Here is a 24,794-nt window from a genome sequence, read left to right as displayed (position 1 = left end):
TCGCTAATGGACAGCTAATTGTTGTGCTGCTGGTACAATGTCTTTCTCCAAGAAAACCAAGCTGGATTACCAAAAAAACAAAAGGCAAAAACAGGAAAAAGACAGATCAAAATGAGGGGAAACAGCTGCTAATAAACTTCTTTCTAAAGAAAGGTGAGCACACACGTAAAGACACGAAATCCCATGGTGTTAAACTTCTTGAAGGTCTCCGCAATAGAACTGAGACAACCCATTGAAAGAGCGAAAAATACAGTTCCTAGGTTACAGGTAGGCTTCTCTCATGATCCACATGCTGATCATTGTAGTGGTTCTAGTCGTTAGGCTTAACTTTTTTTTTTTTACTCAGTAACGGATGGGATTTGTGATGTAGCGAAGTACAATACTTCACTCAAAAGGTAATCAAGTAAAAATAAAAGTACCATTTTTAAAAACTACTTAAACACAAAAAAACTACTCAATACAGTAACGTGAGTAAATGTAATTATACAGTTACTTTCCACCTCTGTAGCATTGTTGATATTTCAGTTCCAAAGAAAATCAAATTACATCGATTCCTCTCCTCCCAAAGTAACACTGTAGGTCCTACACCTCTCCTCCTAAAATAAATGGTAGGCTCTGTTTTAAGCTACTGCACCAGGATTGTGTAGGCCAGTGGTCCCCAAACTACGGCCCGCCACCTCATTTTGGGTGGCCCCCCAAAACATGTCCGTGGTATATAGCAACCAGCCCGCACGGGAGTACGACATTGTCAAACTATAACCTCCGTAATTTCCCTATTCATTCTCTATGGCGAGTCTTAACAGTACACATGTAATACTCTTTTTGTCCACTGGTGGTTATTTTGGCGCTGTTTAGCCTATAGATTAAATGTAATGGAATATTCAACTAAGGTAGACTGCTGTTGTTCACAGCACTAAGCTATTTATGGTTACTGATATACTCCGAGTCTCTGGCCCTCTCTTAGAGCCAGGCATAGTAAGCTGGCCCTCGGAAGAAAAAGTTTGGGGACCACTGGTGTAGGCTAACCGGCTACAACACTAGTTTTAAAAGCGCTCACACTAAATGGAGAGCTAAGGTTAAAATGCGGACTGTGCCTTTAAATTGGTGAGATGGCATCCTGAAATATGTTTTAGACAAGGGGCGCAAGGTTCACCGAGGTGAACGGCTGGACAAACGCGTAAATGACAAGGTAAACTAAACAATGTAGTAGGCCTAAGGTAGACAGGCTTTGTGGTTAAAACTATGAAAACCTGTAAGGTTAGGCTAGTCTGTCACAGTTAACTTCAAGCACAGCTTACACGCGCAGCATGACGAGATTCATTATCGGAAAATCCTGACAGCGAACCCGATGCAAAGCCAAAACGAGAAAAAAACTTCATACATAATGTCTTTAAATCAATTTGTTGACCTGTACTGTTTCATGGCTTCTGCTGAGAAACTAGTTCGCCACACACACTCACACTGAACTTGAATCAAACATTCTTCAGAACGCAGCTGATCAACGCGCCCCGACTGCTTTCACTTTCAATTAAATAAACGGAATAGGCCCACTAGGCCAGCGGTCCCCAACCACCGGGCCGTAGCCTACGACATGAGTTTAAAAAAAAATGCATGCAAACTAAACTAAATTTAATTCGCAATAATGTCACGTTTTTACATGACATAGGCCTATATGCAGTTGTTTGATTGCACGCATGTTTGCATTTTGCAAGGTCTATTTTCTTACGTCTGTCTGTCCCGCCTTCAACACTTTTACATATTGCCTTCAGCGCTGCGCAGCCTCAGGTCAGCTCACTTCACCTTCTTGGCGAACGGTAGTGTCACACGAAGTAAGCTAAACTGCTAGAATGAGCAACAAAAAACAAGCATCTTTAGCAGGTCACTGGCCAGAGTGTTTGAGTTGCGAGAGCCGCTGCAGAGATTTCTTACAGAAAAAAAGGTCACCGTTAGCTGCACATTTTAGTGAGCAGTACTTCCCATCCTCCAAAGATCCACGGCAAACCAATGAGTGGGTCCGCAACCCATTTGTCAATATCCCGAATAGTCCTAACTTGTCAGCGCAGGAGGAAGAGCAGTTGATCGAAATTGCAAATGACGGAGTGTGTATAAGGAAACCTCTCTGGCGGGTTTTTGGATCAAAACCAAAGCAGAATATCCCGAGATAGCCGCAAAAGCGCTGAAAACGTTGCTACCATTTCCCACCACGTATCTATGCGAGGCCGGGTTTTCGGCAATGACTGCAACTAAGACCAAATTGCGCAATTGACTGGACACTGAGGGTGTCACTGTCTTCCATCACCCCCAGATGGAACCTTCTTGTTGCAGGGAAACAAGCACTGGGCTCCCACTGATTATATTCGTAATGCACGTTTAGTTCCCATGTTTTGTTCCCATATTTTGTTAATCATGTTCACACTTACAGATGTAGCTTCAAGTTGTTCAATATTCATAGTTCATATTGTTCAATTTTCACTTCTTCAAGTTCACGTTTTTCACATGTTTAAGAGATTGTTACCTTCACTGTTCATACATAACTGGAGCTAGTTCTTTTCAAGTAATGCATGCACAACACATATGGAATATGGAACATGGAACCCTGACCCCCACCGCCCCCCGACGGTCCGTGAAAAAAAAAATAGGAATCAAAACCGGTCCATGGTACATAAAAGGTTGGGGACCCCTGCACTAGGCTACTTGCAGCGGCGTGATATTCGGAAAGACGTGAAGCACAAAACCTGTCGTCATTGTCAGCGGCCTGTTATAACAATGGCCTGACTTATACAGAAATATAGTCTACCACTCACCCACAAACAACAGCAGAACAACAGGTGCTACCAGGTGCTTTCCCTCCCTTTAAAAAGGCCAGGGTTTTGTGGTAGAGTGTAGTAGTGAGACATGGTAGACGGTAGCCGTTTGCTGACTGGGCAAACACAGCTGTGTGTTAGCAGCACTTGAGGTTTTGTGTGGATGCCAAGCCAAGATGCTCAGCACCCGTCACATGCCTGGTACAGATGACACACACACATTCAGTGCTCAGCCAGTTGACTTTCTGGCAGCTGACAGGATCCCCCTGCTAGGTCAAACTGTGCACAAACTGTGCATTGCCTAATTATCATGACAACTGATAACAGCAATGCAGTCAGTCTGGAGTTCTTGTTCAGGCTGCTAGCATTTGCTTTAAACAGACCATGACTTTTCATAAAGCTCGTAGCCGTACGTGACAGCAGCCAAGATCACAGTACAGACAGGCAGAGACAGGGGTGGCCCAGCAATGACTGGCCTTTCATTCCCTTTAGCTTACCACACCTCACTTCACTTTCAACCATCCCGTAGCCTTCCACCCACACACACAATCACACACTCTCAGTTGGGGGTTAGATAAACTGTGTTTAGGCCAGACGGGGTGTTACTGTACAGTGATATTATAAAGTTGCCAGTCCGGGTTTTGAGTTTTACTAGTTGACAAATTTTTCATAATAGTTGTCAACTAGTCGTTATGTACCAGAGCTGGTGCGAACATTACTGGTTAGGCGGGGATCACATTGGCAAGCGGCAGATTTCGCTATGGTTCGGCAGCGGAACAGTTGGAGTGGTAGCGTTGAACTTGGCTCTTGAGCGTTAAACTTCCAAAGCTCACCAACAGTCAGTTTAGGCAACAGAATGTAGACTGTTTGTGTAACTTAAGAACGAGATTGTACTTGAAACAAAGTTCTGTATTATAGTACATGTACGCTTTACTACTCTACCACTTTGTTACACCCCCCCCGTGGACAGTAGGCGTTTTCCATATCCATGTTCTTAAGTAAGTTGTGTAAAGCTGTATGCAAGTGTAAAGTCAGTGTGAAACAGGTCTCATTTTCAGTGAAGTACTTCCATACGTTGGATGATAAGCCCGTTTCGACTTTAGCCATTCTCGTTATGACTAGTTGATCGCTGCCTACAGTACCGGCTAGTGATTTTAGTAGTAGACAAAACTCCTAGTTGCCGCAACGCTGTACAAACACAGCGAGAGCACTGAGATAAGAACCTGCTGATGGTGCACACTGAGTTGATAGAGGTGTGTGTGTGCGCGCGTGTGTGTGTGCTCCAAGTATTTGGCGATTTGACAGCCAACTAGTCCTAGAACTGCCAAGCTAGTGTGTTGTGTTCTATGTATCGGAGTTCTATGGCAGCTCTGAAAAAGTGCTGCCATGGCAAGCTTCTGCCATTAATTTATTGATAAAGCTGACCGCTAAAATACTGTTAATTCAGCACAGGTGCAAGAGATCTATTTTAAATACACCTGAAACAATCCAAGTGACAAAAGGAGCCTGTGAGTATGTTTAATATGTACTGAAGACACTGGACACACTCTACAGCTATAATGGGTATGATGCCAAAACACCGGCTAATCATGTGGCCTCTGACATTACGCAGGCCTCTTTTCCGGTGCCTTCTTACCTGGTCATACTCCAGTGCTCCGGGGTAGAGCGGCCAGCCCAGGAACAGCTCTGCCATCACGCAGCCCAAAGACCACATGTCGATGGCCTCGCAGAAAGGCAGTCCGAGGATGATCTCTGGAGCCCTGCACAGAACACAGAGAAGAGAGAGACACACACAAAAGAAATGATTCATTTGAAAGGGTGATAAATAGCGTGACACATCACATTCTAAAAGGACATGAAGCATAGGACTGGGGTTATGCAAAGACTGAAAGACTGCTGTGATCACTGATGATACATGGGTGTTTCCCTTTAATCTCAAAGCATTTTTTATTACGACCCGTTTCTGTTTCAATGAAACATCAGTGACAGCATCCTTTTATTAGGAATTCAGTCATGTCTCCGGTAAGCTTCGGCTCAGACAGACTGGCTCAGACTAGCTGGTACAACGCAACATCTAACGTGACGATGAGGAAGGACAACTCATCAGCTGCCTAGCAACGGCTCCACACAACGCTAGAGGTGGATTTTGTCGTTTGTTCTCATGACACAGTTTGCGTCGTTCAGTTTGCCAAAATGATTCATTCTGAATCGTTTGTTTGTTCGTTCAGTCGCATTTCCAGTAGCCTACAACGTAGTTCAGCGGTGAATCATGGAATGCAGGTTCTCAGCTCCTCGTTTGTGTCAAACGGTCAACACAACACTAATTGTAGCGGCAAATATATAGCTGCAACTTCATGATTATGTGTACTTTTAGACAAAACAGCAGTAGCTAATGTGTTCATTCACCTTGACATTAAATTGACATATTGAAGGTAAATAGAGTAGACTACAGCTAGAACAGCTCATTTCTTTTTTAAAAATGTGTTCATTCATAAAGGAACAAAGACCCAGTAGGCTATGTCGACAAACATGTTTAAAGGCTTGGCAGAAAGATTATATTGATTAAAAGGTTTCAAGTCCCCATTTTGCCTAGGCTACAGAGCCATGATCACTCTGCTTCTAGCCAAGAACGAGTGACTGCCTGAACGAGAACAACAGACCGAAGTGAAACAGGTGGGGGGTCTTGGCGTGTGAACGAACGAACGAACTAACGAGACAGATTGAAGAGACATTTATTAACCTGGCATGACACACAAAATACAAAGACAGCATGCATTTACCATTAGACAGATATTTAAATGTAAATGCCAATATTGAAATGCAAAATGGAATTGTTAATGTAAACCATTATCGTTATTTATGCTCTCCCACTAGTCTCACTAGCCCATTTGTTTTTTTTCATGGAAACAGTTGCTATGCTTTCATGCCCCTCATTGGCTAATTCGATGAGAATGTTTTAGAAATAATACAGACAACAGCATAAGATTGGTTTGGCTCTCGCCTTAAGAAGCTGGGCCATAGGCATTCACAGCAGCACTAGGTCAGTGTGATTCAGCGACGAACGAAAGAACGAACAAGAAAAGGAAAGGCGAACCAGTTCAGGTCATTCATTTTAAAGACCCATTCGAACAAACTAGTTCGTTCGCGACCGACCCACCTCTACACAACGCAGAGACGCAGCCATGAGAGGTGGATAATGACAAGGTGACGCATGAGGTCTATCACGATCACGATTTTGGCTTCCCACGATCAAATTTGCGTGATCGAGCGATATTAAAAATGCGTGCTCTACCAACCAACTAGAACCAACCTGGCAACCCATAGAACACTCCGCTACAAAACAAATCAAGCGCTACTTAAACCTGTCTGACCATGTGCCTGCATGCAGCCTACCAATGACAGCTGTTCCCTGCACTGCTCAGTTTGGATGCACTTTGGACTAGTAGCATGTTAACTATTAGTAGGCTAGTTAGACTATACAAAAAAATGACGATTAAAAATCAAATGTGTGGCACAGCAGAAGGCAAGAGCTTGTCCCTCGAAATGGATCATCCGTTGTTCGAAAACATTTCGGATTTCAGGCAAGTGAAGTTAACCAACATAAGCAAAGCAGGGCTCTCAACTCATACCGTAAAACACATCACACGACGTAAACCACACATGCCTTTTTATCACATTAACTTTTAGTCCTTGTTTGCTTCCTCCGATATAGCCTATAATAAGACTACACAGGGATCTGTGAATTATATTCATGTATTTTATAAGCTACATGTGCAACCTACAATGCATATGCGTTTCAAGACACAGCCTACTCAAAATGAGTGAACAATAATGAAAATGTAGCCTACACGTCAGTCTTTTACATATCAACGAATGACTAAACCAGGGGTGTCCAAACTGCGGCCCGCCACGCACTTAAATCCGGCCCGCCGAGCATTTATTAGTTTATCATAGATCCGGCCCGCCACACTTTAATCCGGCCTGCCAAGCATTTAATTAGGTTATCATAGGCCGCTCGCTATTTTTTTTCCAGCGATAGACGACGTTGTGGTTAACTTTAGGCTACTGCAAACTGCTTTACACTCTTCCTAAAGAACGTTTAAATTGTCAATGTCAAAACAGCGTGTTGCATCTCCATTGCAGCAGATCTAACTATGTTATGCATTTAATTGGGAACGCATTTGAGCATGCACGAGAGGGAGAGAGCGCAATGGCAACAGTAGTTCCCACTACTGACCATTTACAAAAACTGTGAGCGGGCACAGCCATAGGCACAGCACTAGCCATAGGCTATTTGAGTGGAGCTGGCAAAGGTAAAGTGACAGTGCATCATTTATAAATTAATTAAAAAGCATCAAATTAACAGTATTTCTTAAGAAATTAATTTTCTACAACAAAATTACTTTGTTGTTGGTAATGTTTCCCCAAATATTAACAAAGTAGCACGCTCAAAAAATTAGTTTGGAAGTCACAGTCAATCTATATTTGCAGTCATTTTTGGAGTAAATGTGAGGGGAAGAATTTGGGTGAGCCAGATAGCAAGTCCAATATGTTTAAGGGAAAACAAAATGAATTAATAATCGTGATAAATAATCGTGATCTCAATATTGATCAAAATAATCGTGATTATCATTTTGGCCATAATCGTGGAGCCCTAAGGTCACCCATGATGCAGTCGCCCGACACGTTCCATTCTCACCTAACAATTGTTCTCAGGGAAGATGGGCGCACAAGGGACACACCAGACAGGGGGATGGAGACACAGAATCACACATGGAACGTTCTTGAAAAATGAACACCGAAACTGACAGTGAAGAAGTGTAAATTGACGAGCTCCTTTAAGAGGAAGCACATACTGCATGACAAATGACAAAAAGCTCCAAGCTCATTTAAAAGAAATCAAGCAGACGCACGGTTGCCAGAGCCTGTATGACAAGGCAGCTTCTTAAGAGGCTCTTGTGCATTATCAGAGGTGGTATCCTGTTGACAGCGAGGCTTAGCCAAAGGCAACCACACAAGCTTTGAACAGCACAGCAACGAGCAGATAAAGTCACTCAGGATACGGATCTGCCTTGACAAATAAATAGCCATGACCAAAGCAGAAGTACCAGCCACATCCTCCTCCAGTGCCAGAGCACGGCCTGATCGCAGTGGCTTCAGAAAGAAGTTCAGCAAGTTCACATTCTCATTCTCTTTTTTTTGTCTATTTTTCTTGTTTTTGGATGGAGGAAACCTGGAATTAGGATGTTGACTGAAACTGCCAGGAAATCTCAAACTCTGTGGAATGTGGCTGGAGAGAGAACTCTGAGCCCCCGCGTGGTAGCTCCAGGGCGGGCCAGACCCCTGTGGCCTGCACATCCAACGGTTTCCTGCCTACCCGTCTTGCTGAGCGTGTGGTGGTGGCGGGATAATTAGCTCTCCTCTGGGCTGTCGGGGATACTGGGCCAACCGCAGGGGGTAGGATCTCCGAGTTTGACCTCTAGTCGGGACGGTCACGACGAGATCCCCTTGCTTACGGAGGAGCAGGCACTGGGCGCAGCTGTTCAAGAGGGAGTGGAGCATCACCTCCCCCTTTAGCACAAAAACACAGGGGTCTGACCAACAGGGATCTGTGCCGGGGGTAGGAGGGATTAGATCACTAAGCCCTTTCCAATAAGACCCCCACCCAGACCGGTCAGCAGAGGGCCCAGGGCTGAAAAACAAACATGAGCAGAGGGGACACCTCCACCCAGGGCCCCGGCACACAACCAGGCTCCGGCTCAGCACTGGCCCAGCCTCAGCGCAGCAGATTTGGACAGAGGGACGGGCAGGTTTGGAAGGGCCAGGAGAGCTAATGCCACTCAGCCTCCGCCGCTTCTCCAGAACTCCAGAGATAAAAAAGAGGCTTGTGTTACTAGGCGCTGTCCGGGAGCCAAAACATCCCACCCAACCAGCAGCTTATCTAACGTTAATCAACTCCACCTGCTTCATGTTAACTTAAAAAAAACAAAAAAAAACAACAAAGATATGCTGCAGCTGCTTCTTTTTGGGGCTTGGTATACTAGATGGTTTGCATTTGGGCTTTTTTGACAGTTTACTTTAAAGCGTGTAGGAGGAACCTGCATTTCCATGTTCTGTAACCAGCTCTGCTTCAATAGTAATGTGTTGGTCTAATGGATTAGCTGTAAGTACATGTGATGCTGCCGATGCTTGCCAAGACGTGTCTGTTACACTGGCGAAACCAGCTCTATGGCAGAACACAACCCCAATTAATGCAAGCAAGGCTACATTTGTAACAAAACAAAAAAAAAAAAAAAAAAAAAAAAACACTTGATACTTGGATGGATACACAACATGTCTTGAGGCTAGACAGAAAACCATCCAGGTGATGTAGGCTGCACTATCTGAACCTTCTCTTGAAAATATTATAATCTAAATGTAAGGTTCATACATCAAAGCAAATGCCAGTACAGTAATCTGACACTAGAGGGGAACTACTTGAGACCTCTGCAGAAGTGCACGATGCAGGCAAGCACCACTTCTCTTTTTCATTCAAAAGAGAAACTAGAGCGAAACCTGAGATGCCAGGATAACATGACCTTTGTCTGACGGAGTCTGTTGCCTCAGCCTGGAGGTAGAGCACCTAATGGGAACAAGGGCATATTGCTCATAGCTGACCCCTGGCTGGTGTGGACCGGTGTGGACAGGCTTTCTAGAAGCCGCCCACACAATGGGCAGCACAACGGTGGTCTTGCACAGCACTTTACAGGATCAGCAGCAGGCAAACATTTCCCGAATTTGAGAACATACTGTATGGACTAGGCATTTCCTGAATAGAAATCCATAGACCAAACTGTAAACATCCAACTATGGCAAATATCATGGCAGTGAAAAAAATAAATAAAAATTGGTCAGCAATTAAATTAGAAATGGGAATAAAATGCTCATAAAAGCCTTCCATAGCTTTGGTGGAAAGCTTAGAAATAGGCTCATATAAAGTCATATAAATGTAATCATGGCTGTCGGTGCTTTAAAGAGTCTCATCGACCAAGCTCTTCTAGAATCATGCTGGACTATTAATGGCAAAGTGAACAAATTTTTTCAGATGGACTAGGTCTTCTATGGGGAGATAACACTAAACGTGTTGCCCTCTGTGACCTGCTCTCCGATACTATGCACTGTAGTCCCTAGTGACATGGTCTAAATCTGCTGAAGGTAAACCAACACAATCACCAAATCAACACAGTGACCAATCAACACAGTGACCCAATCAACAAAGTGACCCAATCAACACAGTGCTTCAGATGGACGGGGATCATTTGATTGACTGTTGAGGTCAAACATCAACAATATTAGGCAACACACACACACACACAATGTGGATTTAATCTAAGGCCAAATGGTCTCTATGAAGCCAACAATAAAGTCACAATCTAAAATAAACTCATCTAGACTAACCCTCTCATAACTAGAGCTTGAGCTGAATTATTAAGTTGCCATATTACTCCACTATGCTCGAGATGGTGTCATCAGGTTGATACCTGCAATTGCCATGGGGTGAGATGGTAAGGCAAGCCCTTTGACCGTTCATGCAAATCCCTTCAACAGATACCCTACCGCTGTACAGTGGGGTAACCATCAGACCAGGGTTGGATTGGCTCACGTTTCACACGCCAGGCGGCCTCATCAGACATGCCTACAAGGGCAGGGCTCTACAGTGCGCCCATTTCACTTGCACATGCGAGTAAAAATGATGGCGTGCGAGTGCAAAAAAATATTTAGGCGCACTGGTGCGAATGACTTCTAACCATGTCAATGTTTGTCTACAAAATACACAGCAACATCGAGAAACATTACTGGTGCAAACCATAGAATCACGTCGCGAATGCAGCATAAAAAATACTACACCTCCCATCAACGTTAGCAGTTTCGCGTTGTGACTCGCTAGTAGTCGCTTCTATCAAATCCAAGAGCGCGCAGAAAAAGCGGAAAGTTAGACTAGCCAGCCAAGATGCAAAGATTGAAGAAATTAGTTCTTCTATCCACCAAATTCATCGGATATAGGAGGAACAGGATGAGATTCTGAGAATGCTGTGAGAGAAGGAAAGGTAACCCAACATGCCTTTTAGCCCAGCTGACGTATTGGCTGCAATATGCAAAATATAGCTATAGCGAACAGGCACAAAAGTAGCCTCCCGTAATACTCCCATTTTATTCAAAGGTAGAACGCTACTGACAACTCCAGGCTTCCACGCATGCTTGTTTGTTTACACTGAATACAAGCTGAAGTGCAAAACGAAAGTAGGCCTAACGTTTGCCTACTGCCCCAATCAATGCAGATATTTCAAATAAAAAATAAAAGTATACAAAATATATATATATCCTTGATTAGACTATGTTGGGTTTTGTGGCAGAGAAAATGGACTGTTTTAGTAGTAGTATTCAGTATGCAGTCAGATAGGTCACCACAGGCATATTTGGATTAGCTACAGATGGATTCACAAATAAATAAATTAGCCTACATTTGTCAGGATACTTGATATACAGGCTAAATGCAAATATGGCAATGTATTATATTATTTTACATTAACAAAATGTAGGAACATAGAACAGACTGAAAATAAAGTAGGCACTGATCTTTAAAATCCTGTTTCCTGTAGCCTAAATGTTGTCAGTCATTCTTAATCTTCGCAATTGGTGCACTGGCATGTTTAACTGTTAGCTGCAGTGTAATGTTAGATTATGTGTAAGTTAAGTACAGAACTGACTGTGCGCCCAAATTTTTGTCTGTGCTCCTAATTTTTTTAACTTGGGCGCACAAGTGCTCCTGGAAAAAAATGTTAGTGTAGATAGAGCCCTGTACAAGGGTATCCGGTACCACAGAGGCCACACAGGTCACCAGACTGGGGCAAAAAGGCACTAGAGGATGCCTGCACTGGAAGCATATATGAGGCAACACACTTGGATATTTTCATCAAACTTGGATTATTCAGCAAGCCTGTCTCAACACCCAAACTTGAAAAGGCAGTCAGGACAGTTTTTTTTTTATTTGTCTGGGTAAGAGTCTCAAAGGTCATTATACTTATCTGGTGCATGTTTAAACAATTCAGTGAACTGAGAAAAGAAAAAAAAAAAAAAAAATCTTAAGACATTTGCCCGTATGCACATTTTCAGGTGTGGTGCACAGGCACAAAAATAGTTTCCAAGTTGACAACCCCATAAAAAAGACAGACAGCTACCTTAGCATCTTGAGGAATCGCACGGAGTGCCTCTGATGCTGGTTACCTGTTACATTCCATTCCTACTCCACTGACAGAAACTCTCACTTTCAACCATGTTTCTTTCTCCCCTTTTCAAAAAGAAAGACAAAGACAAGAAAACAAAAGGAAAGAAAAAAATAACTACCTCAGGTGAAACACGCACAGCAGACTGAGCGGTGCATGTGTGCAGATCAAAACAACAGAGAAGCAGCTGACGCCGTGTCAAAACAAACAGTAGTCAGGTGCCAGTGGTCTGCTGCAGTCGAGTGCATGTTGTGGCGGCCTGCAAGGCGGCAGCTTGAAAGAGAGAGCAGTCTGCACACTCGGCTATGCCGTCAAAACACCAGACCAGCAGCCCCTTCATTACTGCAAGAATCTGGCCAATTAGGCCTGCCCTGTCTGGATGGCTGGAGACAGGTCCCAGGTCAGCTGAGGCCCTGGAGCCCTGTCAGAGGGAGCCTTGTAAAGGCTTCAGTTCCTCATCTGTTCAAAAAAGAAACAGGCTGTACTAAGAATGTGTTAAGCCTCTACGTACTCAGTGAGGTAGTGTGAGAAGTTGGTATTTTGCAGCGAGAAAGAAAAAACTAAAAAAAAACTGATGAGCTGCTGAACCGCCGACTTTCTTTTAAAAGCCTCGCCCTACACAAGGTTGGTGTGAACATGTTCTTATCTTTTCAGAGAAAAAGGAGAGAAAAAAATACTGAACATCAACAGACATATTAGATAAAAAAGGGGAACACCAAGTCAAGCTTGAGGGAGGGGCACTAGGCAAGGGCATGTAAGGACTTTGGACTCCAGAGCGTCAAACCTCAATGTCTAGGCTGATGCATAGACATGGCCCTGTGGTGAAGCAGAAGAAAAGCAGAGTTGTTGTTTAACAGTGGGAGCAATTATCTCCAGGGAGGCGGCTGCAACGGTGACCTAGCCCAGACTGACTAAGTTTTTTACAAAACAATAAAAGCAGAGCAGTTCGTCTGAGAGTCAAAACTGTTTCTGCCCTCATCTCGATAGACTGCACTACTTCAGAACGTCATCTGAAAGCGGAGCGAGCCTGCAGTCCACGCGCCTCATAGCTAGCATCAGTCAAGCGTCTCTGATCCAACACGCGCGGGCTTGTGATCTCTCCCGGGCTCCGCCGAGAGATCCTGCCTTGCACTCGTCACAGCAGTAAGCTGCCTGGCTTTTTCAAAACGCATTGCACAACTAGCCTATATGGGCCATGGCGTGCAAGCAAACTCAAAAGCAGCTCCAGCGCTCACTTGGCACACTTGACTGCTCCGCGGACGGTCTGGATCAGCAGCTCGGGTCAGAAAAATCATGTGCCGGCCAGCGTCAAGTGCTCCTTCATGTGTATCGGCAGAAACATGCCTGTGGTCAGAGGGCCGCTTCTGCGCGCAGCAGCAGCATTGCTGAGTGTACACACAAGAGAGGCCATTCAGGCAGCCCAGGCACGGGCCTCGTCACTCGGGCTGCGGCTAAGCGGGAGTGGCATGTTACATAACTGGACACATAGCGTTCCTTTACAGTGCTGTTGCGGTAATAATCCGTGGGAGAATGCTGCTGTGTGACCATTACCAAAACAGACCTCAATCATATCACCCACCGATACCCAAAACAGACTTAGAAAATGATATCCGCAACAGGTCTTTGGGGTGGAATATTATAGAGACTCTAGGAACTTGGCAGGCACTTATGGCCTAGTTCATCCACCAAGGGCTTAGGGAGGACAATATAAGCATGTGGAATGCAAACTTGATCAGCAATACTGTCTTCAGAGTTCCAAATAACTTCTACAATTCTAGGGTGCATAATTTAATGTACACCCTGCAGCAGGGGCAATTACCATGCTTTCTGATTAGCCAATGGGTCTAAGCGTATCCCGGCAGCATGATTAACCTAATGGGCATCTCTTATTCATGGCAGTGATCTACTGCTCCAAAAACACACTTCCTCAGAAAGCAGTCTGATCAGTCTAACCAGTAACCTACTGTACATGACAACAAGGCCAAATCACACCATCAACAACGACACCTCAAAACAGAAGGCAAAATGTCCGCACCATATTAAAATCACACTGGTAATGCGCGTGGTGGCCTCCATATATGAAATGGCACACCAGCTTAACATACACTGAAATACTAACTACTCCACTTTGGTTCCAGGACAGCTGACCTACATCCATCTGATCTTGCATGTAAATTATTCAGCCAACAGCCTTGTCATTCTAGCCACTGGAGGGGCATATGGGGCTAAGCCTTTAATCAAAGACCACCAAACCAATCTCCAACCAAAATCATATCTCATAAACACATACCCTAAACAGATTACATTTTGCTTACAGCATTATCTTATGAGGACAATAACCAAATCAAACAATATGTAGTCCAGGATTCTGTGTAGTTTCAAGTTTTTGACCACTGATTTTTTGCATCAACATAACGACATAAAAACAACACAAAGGTTATAACAACATTGAAATGGAAGGTAAGGACACCCAACACAAAACCAGAAAACCTCATCAATCCTGGTCCCTAACCAGTGTTTCAGGTTCACTGACGGTCAGTTGGCATGCCCAAGACCTACATTAAGTCAAAGGAACTAGGAACTTTAGCAACCAATGGTTACTGGCGAGGAGCAAAGCCTGACAGTTGGATATTGCACTACATGAGTGTGGCTTGCACAACTGTCCCCAAACAACTTAAAAACAACTATGTAGATCTTAATTACAATGCATCAAATAGGTGGACAAAATGTGAGTTTGGGACATTAGTCTCGGCTGGCTATCATAGTGAGTGCATACTGGTCTCCTTAAACTTGTGGGAGTCAAACTTAAAAGGTAAATGAGGCCATAAACCACGGTCTATGGCATTAATCGGCATTCATTCAGCATCTATTCAAACTGGTTAAGTTGGCGATGCAGAAACACCACATTTAGATTTTAGAATTATGCGGTTTATTGTTAATTTAGAATTATGCGGTTTATTGTTATTGTTTAGGAGAAGCAGGAAGTAACACTAGGAATCTCTGCTCAATGTGATGGGTAAGGCTGGACTAATGATTTCAAAGTTAGTGCCCGCTACAATGTGTTGCAAGTGTTGGAAAACGAATCCCTATCATGAGTCACCAGACTCTATTCACTTTGTGAATGAGTTTGGATTTTTCCAGGTTAATCCTTTTCATTGGTCTACACACAAGTTGACTTGAGTCTGTAAGCTCATTCCCAAAGTTCAAATCCTATATGGATTAGATAGATTGTTTTTTCCAGAACGTTTTTGGCTAAGCATTCAAGACCATTCGCTTAGTGAATAGACTATATGTAAATGCAGCTAGGTAGGTATGGTCCAATTTCCCATATGAATATAATGAAAATATGAATAAATGAAAATGTGGATATAAATTCAAATGCCCTGAGGGGTATTCCAGAAAGGAGGTTTAACAAACACTGAGATAAAACTTAACCTCTGGGTTGTCTGAACCTGTGGCGACTAAACCCGAGGTGTCGGTTCCAAAACACCGGTTACCAGTTAGTTCAATCAACCCTGTGTTAGATAACCTAGAGTTGTGCGCATTCACGGCGAACTTATAAAGGCATCATCTATTGAGAGTCGAAACAATGAGTGAAACCGGCGAAACGAAGAGCACCGTATTTTTCAGAGGCGGAGTATTCCAGGCTTACGAGGAGAGAACTGTAACAAAAAAAAGAGCAATACTTAAGTGCCTGCGTCCGAGACCTTGCTTGGCAGAGAACAGCCTAACTGACCGTGTAAATGCGTACGTTTAGGATAGCCTATTTAATGTCAAAAGCACAATTAAATAATTCACTGGACATCACGTATTGTATTGACAGCTTTGAATGATGCTTTCTTAAACTAGCCTACCTTGTCACAGATTGAGTGGGCCATAGAATTCTTTGAGAATCCCAAATGTAATTTTCTATTTTAACACGGGTTCTGCAGCTGTGGGCCAAGTTAAACTTTTGCGCTCCATCATCGGAAGGGTGAATGTCGGAAGGCATGGGTAGCCTATTGGACACATTTCAGTGCACATTTGGAAAATTGAATAAGTGATGCTGACCTGCCAGTTGGTGAAACTACACATTAATGATCCTCGTGGGTTTGTGTCCAGGAAAACGAATGAAGTTGCGCAGGGACTGCTTTAGCGCAAGGAAAACTTTACGCACCGACCGACAGCTTGCCGATATGCTCTGCGTCTCCAACACTACAAAAACTCCCAGTCGGAGAGCGTGTGTAGCCTATTAAAAAAATATTTTATCCCAAATGCCATCAGCATTCTAAACCAAACTTAGTGACAACATGCATACCCGGCTGAGCTGTACAGCTATATTTAAACTTATTTATCAATTTTCTATAGGCTATGTTTCCCCTTTTTTGTACTGTACTTGTTTTAATTATATCTTCAATGTGTCTGAGATGTTGTTTGTCCATCTGTCTGGTGAGCCAAACACAAATGTCCACTATGGTGTAGGCTAGATTTATTTGATTCTATTCTAATCCACCATGCTGCTTTTCAAGTAGCCTATATTTAAGATTCAGCTGAAAAACTCTAGCGCTCTTGAAAAACTTGTTTGGAAAAGAATGGATAGGCTATCATGTGATGTCGTGGTCTTATCGCCCTCTCACGGTGAATTGCACGGATGAATATTACATGATTTTGTGCTTCTTTGTCAATCGGACCTTCGTCAAAATGAAACGCCATTGTGTGACAAGTGTAAAAATAGCGGCCTGATTGAACATGCACTGAAATAACCGACAAAGGTTACCAGGTTAAGTTCAGAGCCTATGTTACCATAGTTACTTACATAGCCTGATCATATTTGAGCGTTCTGGAACTGAAATCCCAGGTTTACCGCTAACTCTGTGTTAACATACCCAGTTAAGCCAGTAAACCCGCTTTCTGGAATACCCCTCTGGCATATAGCCTAGTGTGTGAAACCTGTATTAAGATACCGGCCAACAAAGGCCATGTTAAACCACCCATATGCAAGTTGTGAGGAAAGGTCTGAGAAGTGAGATAGAGGCCTAGTCCACACGTACCAAACCGATCTTTTTTCCCTCCGTCTTCCCTGGAACCGTATCAAGAATATTTGCGTCCAAACGGATCCATCTCAACACGACTCAACACGTTACTTCATACCCCAGGCCTATAGGTGGCACTGTATCTACAGAAATTCACCAAAACTTGCAAAACGTGCGCTTTAAAAACAGACAGAATAGGCTACGGCGAAATGGCTAGTGCAAGGAAACCAGAATTGTTTGTGTGGACTGATGGTGAACTGTCAACTGTAGTCAACTGTAAAACTAATACACTTTATTTTACGGTTTGTGAAGGGTGCAGTCCCGTCCTTTATTTGGCTAACGCAGGTAGGCCTACTAATCACCTTTACTTTCTTTGGTTGTAGGATAGTCCGTGATTCACATTAGTTTAGGCTACTAAACGCAAGGCTTACCCAAGTTCTAGGCTATTCTGTCGCCACATTTATAATATTGCTATAAAACCTTCGTTAGTAACAGTCAATACTTTTGCCTGCATCAAATCGTGCATTCGCATTCAGTGTGCTACCATCGGCTTAACGTGAGTTCTAAGCGTCTTTGTATGCTTATATCGGATTTCACTCGACTGTGAATGCATGTATATGTTGTAAGACATGTAAAATAAATTAATGACACTGGCACTACGCACAAATTAATGTAGCCTAAACTTACACCGCACTTTCCTAATAACTTAAGTTCTCTCGCGTCACTGACAGTAGCTAGAATGCATAAAAAAAAAACACCGGGAAAAACAGTGTTCAGTCCACCAAGTCATAAGCTATCGGCGCTGCGCAGCATCAGTTGTGATATTTATCTTACGGAGTGTAATCGTAGGTAATGTCATGTATGAAAACTAGTATTGTTAGGCAATACTATAAGTGCAAGTCCAGGGCAGCTGAGGTGTGGCGATGACATCATCGATACGCAAGCAGGATGTGCGGTTTCGCTGTCTAAACGAACTCAAACGGGCTACGGTTTCAGATTTCTCCACTCTGGGACCAGGTTTCAGAAAAGTGCGGTTTCGGGCAGTGTGTTTACAGGATTCGTTTGGACGCTCGGCCAAGACGAAGCAAAACCTCTGCGTTTAACCTAAAAAGCGTCTCCGTGTGGACAGGCCCATAGGCTGACATATCAGTCTGAAAACCACCTTCGCTGTTCACTTTGAAATGCACAACCATGCACAATTTTGTCTTGCTAGGCAACTTGTCAGGAAAAGGATGTAGCCTACTTCTCTGTCGACACATTAAAAGTACTCAAGTGGAAAAGGCTTCCCAAACAGGCAAATTTGATGCAAGTCTTTCAAGAGGAACCCTAGCCTGACGAGCCAGACCCACATTAAAATGTAGGGTCTGGGCACTCACCGTTCGCAGTGCTCAGTCCGAGGGGCGGGATAATCGGTTGTCTTTCAAATTCCCTCTGCACGCAATAGGACAGCGCTATGAGTCCCATGCGTTTTCCCACCAGCGGAGCTAGTTGGCTAGTTCAAACTTTTGCCAACTTAAAAAAAGCTTAACTCGTGTCACACTGTTCACCAACAACAATATCCATCTTCTTTGTTTTCAAGTAGCAGGGAATTCAAGCCAACCCGTTGCAACTCTGCCATCAATCATTATGTTAAGCCCGCCTAACAACTCTATACACGATTTGATAGGCCTGATAGAAGTTTAATTTTCCGAGCTCACAAGCCAACGGAGAGTTGCTAGACTAGCCCTGGCAGCAAATGTAATTTGTTGCCGCTAGGGTGCATCTAGATTTCTAGGCTAGAGGAACCCAGCAAAACCCTAAATTCCCCTACTGTATTGACAGACATGTGTGCAAGCAACATGAGATAATAGGCTACTATCCGTGGAACAAGCTCATATTTAATCAAGGCTCATGAAGAAAGCCTTAAGAAGCCCATTTGTTAAAAAAGAAAAGCTAACTGTGCCATCTGTGGCTTATGGAATTGGAGACTGCTTGCAAAGGCGACAATGTGGGGAGGAAAAAAAAAAAAAACAGCCACAGACTTTGTCTGGCTGGAATTACATCGTGTTTGGTCTACGGCCCTCTGAGCCTCACACTGAGAAGTCTGGGGGCTATGAAGCAGAAGGCTGCCTTACTGAACATGCCAACCCTTAACCCCCGCTGATCTTTATCAGTCGGGACATAATACTGACCTTCAGGCAGGCAAAAACAAGCAAAAAGATTTCAATTACCGAGAGCTATGCGGAGACAAAATGTTGATGATAGCATAAAATCAAAATTATTTTTTGGTTTTTAAATGCAATTGCTGAAGATGACAACAAAAGTTGATTTTAAACAACTAAGTAAATTAAAGCCACATGATTTTCCTTGTCTTGTTGCCACTAACTGACCTATACAGACCAACAGAGGCTGTTAGAACACTCCCACCTAGCCCTTTTGTATAAACATGTTATGGAGGAGAAGCTGAAGTGGTCAGTCATTTCTACACAACCTTTCAACTTATTCTGTTCCTGTTATCTGCTTCCCCCTGGTTACCCAATCGCATTCATGTCAGTGAGCACACTCGCAACACCTAACCTTACACTTCACTGCAGCATTACATAATGTCCTCTCAAGCTTAGTCAAACCAAATGCCGACTAACAGAGAATGGGGAGTTAAGGGGAGGAAGTGGCGTTTCTGGGTTTTGTTGTGCCTCAGTAGGCTTGATGGTGCAAGAACACTTGTCCTAGAGCACAATGTTTGCAACGTAACACTATGCAAAACATTAGCCACTTTCTGTAGACAACTAGGCCAATTTTGGTCTCTTCAAATTCATTTTGATGGTACATGGTCATGCGAAGGTTACAAACATACCAGTTATTCCCAAGACCCCTGCAGACTATGCACTGTTGTTCTGTTGTCATGCCAGAAGACCCCAGTTCACACATTGGCAAGTTTTTAGTGCCAACTAGACTGTTGGTGACATCTGAATGGTTTTGTATGCTTTGTAGTAGTAAGCTGGCTAGTTTCAGACAAAATATTTCATAACGCTGCTTTAAATAGTGAATATTAGCCTCGATTGCAAAGGAACTCTGATTACAGAATAGATGAAGCAGTAGAAACAGGAAGGGGAGAATGTCGGCCCTGTGCTACTCTTCCTGGCTCTCATCGTGTCACAACCAGGTTCATCTGCAAATTGCTTCGCTCAAACACAATTTCTTCAATTATGTAAAACACACACAAACACAACACAAACAGCCACACTGGGAAAGCCAACTAGCTGAGACATGACTTCTACACAGTTCCACTGGCAACTTCAGGTCATAAACATCGTCAGAGCCCTAGGGGCAGAGCGTGGCTATGTCAGGGCCAATGTGCCTTGGAACAGCGAGCAAGGTCACCATTATGCTTTCCACATGAACTTCAGATTGCGGATAGGCTCTGTGAACTCTTCTTTTGCATACCAAGACAAGAATGCCAATAAAGCTATTCTGTTCAGGTAAACATGTCTGCTCCTTAGGCAGTTTGTGTAACAGAATAGTTTTGGGTGTACCTGCTTTGCTAAAACCACTGCGACTGTGAGAAGGCACTTGCTCAGAATCAGAAGGTGATTAAAGGCCCCCTGTTTTCATAGTGTGCTTGACTACACAGAACATGGGCCTAGTCTTAGCATGTTTATTTTTATTTTATTATTTAGCAAAAATAATAAAATCTAACAGACCCACAGTTAATTATTTAATTTCAAAACCTTTAGGCTATTTGTAAGCAATGATACAGATTTACAAGAACATTTCTGTGGATTGTCTATCCTTATTATCACACAACCATGCACAAAAAAGTTTTGGAAATGTAAAGAACAAAGAGGATTGCCATTCTTACCTGTAATATCGGGACTGCAGGTATGTAGAGCAAACAGCTTTAGAGACATGGCTGGCTGAGCCAAAGTCAATGACTTTGACTTTGTACGGCTGCCGCACTGGGTCCACCAACATGATGTTCTCAGGCTTGAGGTCAGCGTGGATGAGGCCCAAGCTCTTGAGCTTTTTCAGCGCCGTGGCCACCTGCTGCAGCACAGGCCGGATAACCTTCAGAGGCAACGGGCTGAACTTGTTCTGCTTCAGGAAGTCGTACAAGTTCTGCTCCAGCATCTCGAACACCAGACAGGTGTGGCTGCGGTGCTGGAAGCACTCGAAGGCTCGCACCAGGTTGTGCTCCTCTGCGTTCTCTCTGCTCAGACGGGCCAGGATGCCCACCTCGATCTGGCCCTGCCGAGCATACGATGGGTGGTTCTTGAGGATCTTGATGGCCACAATATCGCTGGTCCCGCGCTTCCAGCATTTGACCACCTGGCCGAACGTTCCACGGCCCAGGAACTCCAGCACCTCGTAGGTGTTCTTCATGGAGCAGAGCACCTCATGCTGAACCAGCTGATAGTCCCCCTCTGCTGTCCCAGTCACGGCCCCACTCCCAGTCCCACACTCTTTAAGGGGCACCACCGCTGCTGCTGCTGCTGCTGCCCCTCCGGCTGCGGTCCCTACATTAGTTTGCAACATGGCAGGCAGAGCGGAACAGTCCTCTACTATCTGCATGGCGCTTGTACTGTTCTCGAAAGCCCCACCTTTACGTTTAAGCCCACATCTCACAGGCCTGTCAACTGTGTCCAAGTCTTCGCTGCCGTCCTCCTCCTCGCCTTGCCAAGGCAGCCCTCCCCCTCCAGCACTGCTGCGGCCACTGTCTCCTCTGTCCGATCCGGCCGCTGCTGTTGCCGTCACTCCGCGGCTGCCCTCGGGCCTGCCCTGCTGTACTGAGGCCACCTCCTGTGAGCGAACAACTTCTTCAGGGGGGTCAAGTGCTGATGACAGGTACTCACTCGGCACCACTTTCTGGGGCACAGCCTGCAAGGAGTCCTGCCCTGCTGGGGTTTTACGAGTTGTTGACTCTTCAGTCTCTGAACAAGGGACAATATTAGTTGGGCTTGCAATGTCTAGATTAACGCCTATCACATATGTTTGTGGGATCCTTTCATGGTATGCACAGCGACTGAGCACAACTCTGGGTTTCTTCACATTGCAAAAGGCACTTGTCTGGGTTTGATAAACATGTGGTGGGTACACCAAAACCTGTGAGGCCATACCTGAAAAAAACAAAACAAAGTTTTAACATCTAACTTCAGTGTAAAAAAAAAAAAGCAGAAACAAGGTGGCAACTGGCAATACAGCTTTGTTTCTCACCAAAACACCCTCAAGAAATCTGCTTAATTACATCAACAGTTATAGAGTAACCTAAAGTTCCACAACCCACAACGAGGAACAGTTTTCAGACAATTCCTCATTCAGAGTACAGTGAGTACAGAACAGTTCTTCAGTGTAGAACATTCTGTGCTCATGACAGAGGAACAGGGAAAAGCACAGTGCAAGGCATGTAAAAAGTGTCATGACGCAAAAGTCATCAAATTACATATTAAAATCTTTCTGATTTGCACATCACACTAAAATGAACTGAATCGAGTCATTGAAAATAATTCCACAAGCTGAGGCACTGAGAGCAAGTAGGCCTAATGTCATTCCTTTCCAATTACTGGCATTCTAGGTCACCAGTGAGAGCGTCTTGACAAAATAATAACAATCCAGAACGCTGCATAGCACCTCAGTTGCGGATAACTGTTTTAATCACAGTAATGATAGCATTTAAAGCTATTAGTTTATCATAAGAAGTGGAAACCCACAACCACAAGCAGTTGTTATATGTATTGTTGGAATATCTTGTCATTGCGAATTACTTAGATAACATTTTAAACATTGCATAACATAGGACATTCAATTGTGTTGTCAGGCTTGTTTGCAGAACCTATGGAGCGAACTAAAGCTTTTTCTCAGCCAAACAATGTCACCTAAGGAGTTTGTTAAACATTTAAAGGCAAGTGCGGCAATAGTCAGCTGAGGCAGTCATTTAACATTACAGTTTGCATCTTCAGTTTGCGAAGATTAACCAAAACCCACTGGTGTCACTGTCACCTGTACACACGAGATCATTTTGAAAGGCATACCGGAACAGGTGGTTTCAAAAACGACCCTTCAAAAATAACAGTAAGAAAGGCCAAGTGAACTGCCTGAGTGTACATGACTCTAATCTCTAGTTACATGCATCTAACTGAGCTACTGTATGTCCCTAAGCCCAATACACGTTTGAAGTGGTTTACCCTGATGCATTTGGTGAACTTAACTAGCTAACGTTATCGACAGAATAGCTAGCTAACCACACATAGCTCGATGGGTGATGTAGTTGGCCATGTTAACGTTACAATGAAGAATTACGAAAAGCATCGACAGCATATGATATCAATCAGATACCAGTTATCTGTTGACTGCCTAATCTCGAATCACACGTGACATCCAAAACAACAGAGGTGTTGACACCATTCTTGTCATAACATAACTCATCCAAGTGGCTAAGGTTAGCTAGTAACGTTAACATCTTGACTTAGCTTTCCTATCTTGCTAGCTACTTAACTGCGTAGCCTGTTTTCGACTGAAAGTGCTAACGTTACGATAGCAGGCCTTCATTTGCTACCAATATATGTTAATGTTAATAAATATTGACATAATCTTTACAACTGCTTCTTCGTTCACAGCATAAATCACTCGCTTGTTACGTTTGCTTCCAGTAAAATAATCCATTTTCACAACTTCACAGATAGTTGGCCAGCCAGCAAGCTAACGTTAGCTGGATAGTCATAACTTACAATGTGGTCCTGGAAAACGGAAAATGCACTAAGCCACAATCTATAACCTCCTTTCACGGTATTCATTATTCTACATGATTTTGATGATAAACTACGTACCTTCACAGGCCGTTACGATGATCTGAACTCCAGTCTTCTCCGAACATGTTAAAGAGTTAATTTTTACCCGCACCATGCTCAGTACGCCTGCCTTGCTGCCATCTTGTCCTCCTGGACAACAGCGGAGACATCGGCGTCGACAAAACCCTAACCCCACACATTTCTAACTTCGTTTAACTCTCATCTTTAGTTTTTAGTAAAATAATCACAGAGCCCATGCTGTAGTTAAAGACCACTGGTTTGTAACTATGTTCTTCCAGTTTGTCCTGGTGGGGAGAAAAGCCCCATAATTACACTCTGAAAAGACTGACAGCCCAAACTCAATCCTCCGTCCGCTGTCGCCTACCACTTCCCTGGTTAATGTTCAGACAGCGTCGCTGGTTTGGTTGCTGACTGACTAGGTAGCTACAGCTACTAGCACGCACGCCACGTTCCGCCCAATAACTTTAGCGCTGCTCCCACCCAAGATAACATCTTGTTCCCACCCAACTTCACTGAGAAGCGTAGCTGCAGAATCAGCATACCACGTCAAGTTTTTAGGCTGCAATATAACGCGGTTTGTGCGTCATATTCTACACTGGTAGTATTTTGAGCAAACGTTTCCAACTATGTTGTCCCATTTCGGAATGAGATGTGACAAAAGGGGCAACAGGTGTGTGTAGTCCCAAAACCAACTGTTGCGAACAAATGTTGACAGACGTAGCATGTGTATGAAAATAGACGTGCTCAGCTCAGTTATAGTCTCAGAATTTCTGCTCGCGTATTTTAGTTAGTGTGATTAAAAACAGCAAATATGATATCTGCCGAATTTGGTACCTGGTAGCCTGAGAACATTGCATTACAAATATTACAAAGCCTAAATATCAATAATCGCCTATACCGCTTGATGGTCCCCCATACACATAAAAATGAATT

At 43.8% G+C, this 24,794-nt stretch overlaps 1 protein-coding gene across 2 annotated transcripts in view; it reads right to left on the bottom strand.

The window, feature by feature from the left end:
• hipk3a (homeodomain interacting protein kinase 3a) overlaps positions 1-24,334 on the bottom strand; it is a 39,069-nt gene extending 14,735 nt beyond the window's left edge. For both annotated transcript variants that reach the window (XM_042111457.1, XM_042111458.1), the window contains exons 1-3: positions 23,880-24,334; positions 20,918-22,172; positions 4,441-4,564 (exon numbers count right to left, since the gene is read on the bottom strand). In XM_042111457.1, coding sequence (XP_041967391.1) covers positions 4,441-4,564; positions 20,918-22,172; positions 23,880-23,955 — 1,455 coding nt within the window. In that variant the 5' untranslated portion in view covers positions 23,956-24,334. The remainder of the gene's footprint in view (positions 1-4,440; positions 4,565-20,917; positions 22,173-23,879) is intronic.
• Positions 24,335-24,794: the final 460 nt, after the last annotated feature.

Source organism: Alosa sapidissima, chromosome 11 (assembly GCF_018492685.1).
Source record: "Alosa sapidissima isolate fAloSap1 chromosome 11, fAloSap1.pri, whole genome shotgun sequence".
In the NCBI taxonomy this organism is placed as follows: Eukaryota; Metazoa; Chordata; class Actinopteri; order Clupeiformes; family Clupeidae; genus Alosa; species Alosa sapidissima.
Note: the sequence above shows the minus strand (reverse complement) of the source record. Positions and strands in the feature narration are given on the sequence as shown.